Source organism: Ptychodera flava, chromosome 12, assembly GCF_041260155.1.
Source record: "Ptychodera flava strain L36383 chromosome 12, AS_Pfla_20210202, whole genome shotgun sequence".
In the NCBI taxonomy this organism is placed as follows: Eukaryota; Metazoa; Hemichordata; class Enteropneusta; family Ptychoderidae; genus Ptychodera; species Ptychodera flava.
In genome coordinates this window covers 1,712,301-1,719,424 of record NC_091939.1, presented here as the reverse complement: position 1 = coordinate 1,719,424, position 7,124 = coordinate 1,712,301, and the positions used below count along the sequence as shown (strand labels likewise).

The 7,124-nt window shown below is 33.6% G+C and overlaps 1 protein-coding gene across 1 annotated transcript; it reads left to right on the top strand.

Annotated features, from left to right (window-relative positions):
- The first annotated feature begins 1,098 nt into the window (after nt 1-1,098).
- Nucleotides 1,099-2,232, top strand: LOC139145989 (tetratricopeptide repeat protein 22-like). Its single transcript, XM_070717437.1, has one exon. The coding sequence runs from the start codon at nt 1,099-1,101 to the stop codon at nt 2,230-2,232; it is 1,134 nt and encodes a 377-aa protein (XP_070573538.1).
- The last annotated feature ends 4,892 nt before the right edge of the window (nt 2,233-7,124 follow it).

Genomic DNA, 7,124 nt, shown 5'->3' with positions numbered 1-7,124 from the left:
GGTGCTAAAACACAGCTACATCTTCGAACCTTAACGTAGCAGCCACCACATTTACTGGAACATCCGCAAGGTGTGCAATAAGAATCTAATACATTTCTTTCACGTTGGTTGTAATTAACTCCAATGGGTTAATGATTGGACTTTTGGACAGTATATGTGTTGTGAAAAGTCGACAGACACCCGATACGCAAAAATGAAATACAATCGTACATGACTGTAAAGTTTAAAAGGTATGAAAACAAAATGTTAAGAGATGCACGATCAACAAATAAGCAGATACCCCTTGATAAATGCACTAACTATTCTCTAGAATTCACGTGAGTATTAATGGCTGACAGATATTGTTGTTTTTAATGAACATTGTACTCCTGAACAATGGAATAAGTCAGTGTAAATTTACTTCTATTTTAAGAAACTGACGAATTTATAGAGAACGAATGATGTCATGATAATCAGTTTAATGGAATGTTTGTGGTCATTATAAAAGGTAAATATTATAGCGATTGTCACATGTACTCCAGATATCTTTGATGAGCACAGGAAATACTTTGTGGCTTCAAAATAAGTGTACTGACTAACAAAATTACTAATCAGGTAGGTCTTGACTTAGAAGTGTCAGTGTATTACCAGAAACACATGGTTCACAATTTTTGAATGGGCCAGTATCATTGGCTGTTAATAGTAGGCTCAACAATTTAAATACAGGGAATTTTACCTCACATTTTTAACTGTCGAAATTAGATGGACTGCGGAACAAAATTCTTTTTTTAGAGTTTCATTTGTTTTGCATTGAAGTTGCCTGATCGTTAACGCAATGTAACTTTTCAGATATGCAGTCATAATTAAGCAATGACTTACTGCTCCAAATCGCAGATATCAACAATTCCTGTGACAAGGGAAATAGAGTTAAAAAAAAATTAATAACTTGAATGTCAATTGGCTTATACCGACATTTACCAATAAAGTTGGTGTTTTGATGGAGGTATGTTACCTTACTAAAGATAATTTCGGCTTGGCGTGTTTTCTGGAGTTACTCTAGCAAACTGATTCATGTTTCTACTTCTACTTCTGATAATTCATGTTTCTACTTATAGCACCATGGCAAGCCGACTTAGGAAAACTCTTCCATCGTCTCCAGCTGACTGCGGACATTTTCGTCTGCCATTGCTGCTACTCACCAAAGATGTTGACAAACGATCCCTGAATGCTCGTTATGATAGCACCAGCAAACAACTAGAGAATGAAGTTGGATATTTCCGCCATGGCTTGTCGAACATGCTGGGCGTGCTAGAATTCCAAAAGGGAGAAACGGTGAAGGCATGCCAAACATTTAAAGCAATTTTAGAGAAAGATTCGATCAACTTGAATGCTCTGTCTAATTTGGCAACGGTCTATGAACGCATGAATAGGAAGCGGAAAGCCAAGGACTACAGGGATAAACTTACTGAAGTATTTGAAAATAAGGGAATAATATTACGAGAAGAGAGACACGCTGCACTTCTTAGATGCGTTGCAGAACAAGCATATTCCCTAGCTTTCGACTGTTACGATGAGAAGACAAGAATGCCACCAAACTGTGATGAAGCAGTTTCTATGTATGAAACTGCTGCAAGAGAGTCTGAAAGTTTGGCTGCACTAGACGGTGAGAAGTTTAAATGGAAGATGTGCATGTTGGTCTGTCGATACAACAAGCTGGCAAAACGGGAGCCCCGGTACAAAAGTGAAGGTGGAGAAAGAGAAGCCACCAACGAAGTGATCGCTCTGTTACGGATTCTGAAAGATATCCTGGATAACTGTGGTGATGGATTTTACCAATCTCAATGCTGGTGTTACATTGGTATGTTGTTGATTAAAGGGAGACATTTGATGGATGCAAGATCACATCCTGAAAATCATGAAAAACTACAACAACTGGATCTTGTCAACTATTATGAGCGACCCACACTTTGCTTTGAAGATGCTGATAGATGTTATGAAGGCGGTTGGAAGGAACTAGTCAAGTTTGCTAGATTTCTCATCGAAGATAAGCAATATGAGAATGCAATACAAGTGATTGAGAAATCACTTGCAAAGAACCCTTATAAGTCTAACTGGCACGCTTATGAACAGAGGGCAAATATCTACATGAAAATGTACGACGAGCGGCCACAACGCCTAGTGAAGCAAGGTGAAGTACCTGACAAGACACTGCTTATAGGCGAGCGGCGAATCCACAAAAATGGCTTATTTTAGGAGTTTAATGTACCCACCTTACATACGGCCACATCATACGTCATTTGAAAGCTTATTATCTCTACTTTAAGAATATTGACGATGTGGAGCTGCCAATCAGGGCCATACTCCCCTAATTTGCATAATTCGTACGGGTACCCAATTTGCATAAATGCGATGTAAAATTAGAAAATTCACTGTTAACTACTGTGAACATACTTTTAAACTATTGAGTGATATCAAATAAAAGGTATTTGCATGTACAATACAACTTTGATATTCAAAGACATATAAAACTGATTTCACTGAAATGTTTTCATATTCATATTGAAAACAATATTTTCCTCTCTTGAATAACAATATTTTAAATTTTTTAAAAGATAAAGCTACAACATACAGCTACATCATACATCATTTGAAAGCGTATTATCTCTACTAAAGAAAATTGACAATGTTGAACTTTCAAGTACGTCCATAAACCCTGGTTTGCATAATTTACAAGGTTATCCAATTTGCATAAATGCAGTATAAAATTTCAAATTCATTGTTCACTACTCTAAACATACTTTTAAACTATCGAGTGATATATCAAATGAACGGTATTAGCATGTAAAATACGAAATGGGTATCGAAAGAGATACTTAAATTGGTTTCACTTAAATATTTTCATATTTATATTGAAAACATATTTTTCCCCTTTTGAATAACAATATCATAAATATTTCATCACATACATCAACATCATACAGCCACATCATACGTCATTTTAAAGCTTATCATCTCTAATTCAAAAAAAATGACAATGTTGAACCATCAAGTAAGGCCGTATCCCTAAATTTGCATAATTTACACCGGTAAGCAATTTGCATAAATGCTAATAAAATTAGAAAATTCATTCAACTATTCTAAACAGCTTTTAAACTATCGAGTGATATATCAAATGAAAAGTATTTGCTTGTAAAAACAAACTTGACATTCAAAGAGATATACAAAGTGGTTTTACCGAAACATTTTCATATTTGCAGTGAAAAAAGTTATTTTCCCTTTTGAATAACGGTATTTTAAAAAAATTAACAGCAGTATCAATGCAACCACATGCGTTATGATGTACAAAAAATGCATAGAACACGGAGAACAATCAGCTGAAATGAGGTCTGGAAATGAATATTTTGCTTGTTTAATGTATATTTCAAAACATATGAATGTAGCTCTTCTTGCCTGCACTATTATCCGATACCGATGTCTAGTTTTTATAGGTCAGAGAGTGTTTCTCCAAACATGCCCTTTATATGGAGTACGATATACTCATTCACAGCATATGAAAACCTTTTAATGTTACTCAAGTATACCAACATTTTCTTGTAATGTTGTAAGCAAGGCAACAACACTTTTATATATATATATATATATATATATATATATATATATATATATATATATATATATATATATTAATATATATATATATATATATATATATATACATATATATATATTACATATATATATATATATATATATATATATATATATATATATATATATATATATATATATATATATATATATATATTGATTTTTAAGATATGTAGTTAATGATTTGAACGCCGACATGTTTTCGTAAATATGTTGGGAATCACAAATTACTATTAAGTCCAAACATGAGGAAAGATCCCAATGATCGACACTATTGTAGTTCTTAAAAAGTAGCTTTGTAGCCGAAATAATGTGAAAGAGTAAGCTATAGTCAAAGTTATGGCATGATTCATGATCCAAGTCATTCATGGCGATACAGTGTCATGCATTTCCAGTACATCTAGTAATTCTACAAAGACATCATCCTCCAGCTTCTTAAACAGTTTTGTCATGAGTAAAAGGGTTGCCACAGTTATAGCTGCCTTGTGCACGGAAGATTAATTTGACAGCAGACACAACTGGTGACATGTAATAAGAGAAAGCAAACTCCACACATCGTTCATATCGTATAGTTATTTGAATTTTGTGTATTTTATGTTTAGCTGTTTTGTGTAAAGTGTTGATTTGCCATGGCGAGACCTACCCCTAATCTACGTATCCTGCCCTGAACCCGCACTGGAGTGGATAGACTACTGTGACGCTGCGATCCTTTGATGCTACCTTTCGAGAATAGAGTGTCTTCATCAGTCGCTTAAAATTCATTTTCGGTTGATGAAATGTGTGCACTACTTGACCACGTTGTTTCACTGAAGTTAAGTTTGTTCAAGTAAGGAAGCTAGAATGTCTACCGTTTCGGTCATGTTGTGTTTGTGGATGCTCATGTGAATCGGAGATCGAGCTGTCGTAGGTTTTGTTTGGCATAGGTGTAACGCTTATATTTCTGTTTCATATTTATGTGATTAGGCCACGTTCACAAATAATAGTGGTGAGGGGCGGAGGAATTCGGGGAGAAATCGAAATTTTGAGGGATAGAAGAGGAGCACTTGAAAGTTTTGATCTGCTTACAGGGGACCTGAAAATATTTTGGTTCCCTTTTACTTTTTGCGATTCCAAGATTTCGAAGGCAATTCAATGAAAATCGAATAACAATTAAATGTCATCCGATTGTTCTAAAGTTAGTAATAGTCAAACAAGATCTAGAATTACGTTTACTTTTTTTTTACTTCATTACTTTTATCTCGAAAAAATCTTGTATTTTGTATCGTATTTTTTTGGCATAATTGTTCTAATGTATCGTATTGTTTCGCCTTTAACACATCCTTGAATGTTGCCGTTTGATAGCATGAACTGGAATCTGGTATCTGTTGGTGTTGTGTGTGTGTGTTTCCTTAAGTCGAGAATGTTAATTTGTTGCATCGATGACCTTCACAGAAAATGAGGTCTAAAAATGTGATTTCTTGAAAAGAGCTTTCGAAAATTTCACAGTAGGATGCATTTTGTATGTTTAATATTAATTTATTAAGCTCGTGTTGGGTTCAAATGAAAATCATACAATGTCTCTGAATCTCAGTCTGAGCGATATTTGTTCTGTGTTGCTGAATTATTGTTATTTTGTATATATTTTATTTTATTTTGAATAATGTGGGCATTATTCGTATTTACTGCACAATTTTATGAATATTAAAAATAAGTCAAGATATTCGCGATTTAAATAAAAATATTCGATAAGAATATTTTAGATACGTGTTTGGAATTCATAGTTCTATTCTACATGCCAATACCTTTCATTTGATATATCACTCGATAGTTAAAGAGCAAGTGAAAAGTACATAACATGGATTTTTATAAATTATATCGGACTCATGCAAATTAGGTACCCGTGTGCATTATGCAAATTAAAGAATTACGGCTCTATTTTGCAGCTGCATATCGTCAATTTTCGTGAAGCAGAGGTAATAGGCTTTCAAGTGACGTATAATGTGGCTGTATGATGTAGTTGAATGTGTTAAAAGTATTAAAATATCGTATTCAAATGGGAAAAATATATTTTTCGATATAATTATGAAAAAAGTTCAATAAAATCATTTTAATATTTCTTTGGGTATCTATTTTGTATTCTACATGCAAATACCTTTCGTTTGATATATCACTCGATAGTTTAAAGTATGCTTAGAGTAGTTAATAAATTCCTAATTTTATATCAATTTTTTGTAATTTGCGTACCCATGTAAATTATGCAAATTAGCAGCCACGGCCGTACTTGACAGCTCAACATTGTCAACTTTTTTGAAGTACAGATAATAAGCTTTTAAATGAAGTATGATGTGGCTTTATGTTGTAGCTGTATGTATTAAAATTTTTAAAATATTGTTATTCAAAAGGATAAAATATTTTTTCAATATAAATATGCAAATATTTCAGTGAAATCAATTTTAACATATCTTTGGATATCAAAGTTGTATTCTACATGTAAATACCTTTCATGTGATATATCACTCGATAGTTTACAAGTATGTTTAGAGTGGTTAAAAGTAAATTTCTGATTTTATATAGCATTTATGCAAATTATGTACCCGTGTAAATTTTGCAAATTAGGGGCTATGGCCCTACTTGACAGATCAACATTGTCCATTTTCATAAAGTAGAGATAATAAGCTTTCAAATGACGTATGATGTGGCTGTATGATGTGGCTGCATGTGTTAAAAATTTTAAAATATTGTTATTCAAAAGTGGAAAATAATTTTTTCACAATAAATATGGAAATATTTCAGTTAAATCAATTTAAATATCTCTTTGGATATCCATGTTGTATTCTACATGCAAATACCTTTCATTTGATATATCACTCGATAGTTTAAAAGTATGTTTAGAGTAGTTAACAATGAAATTTCTAATTTTATATCGCATTTATGCAAATTGGATACCCGTGTGAATTATGCAAATTAGAGGGTATGGCCCTACTTGGCAGCTCCACATCGTCAATTTTCTTGAAGTAGAGATAATAAGCTTTCAAATGACGTATGATGTGGCCGTATGTAAGGTGGGTACATTAAGTGTGAAAAATAGGTGAGTCTGCCGCTCGCCTATTAGGAAAGCAGAAGCAGATTTGGAATTTTGTTTACGGGTGATGGATTACAACCCACCGATTTTGTTGAAAATGGCCAGAATACAAATTCGTTTATGTAAAAATCCAAGACGATGGTTTGATTATGTATATGAAGTAGATGATCAGGATGCCTTGGAAAAGGCCTTCGAAATAGTAACAAAAGTTGAGAATACGGGAGACATGGAAGAAAATGTTTACGTACAGTTTATGAAGGTACATGGTGACTGTTTAATGTACGCCAAGGAATATTCTGATGCCGCTGCCAAGTATGAAGAAGCTGTAAAACATTCGCACAGAAGCTACTTCGGCAATTTCTCGGCTTTGCTGCGTGCCTTATTTCACCGCCTCCGGCAGCATGGACCGATCAAGATGCAAAGTACAGATGACTTG

Coding starts and splice junctions, on each gene's coding strand:
- LOC139145989 (XM_070717437.1), top strand. CDS start 1,099: ATGGCAAGCCGACTTAGGAAAACTCTTCCATCGTCTCCAGCTGACTGC.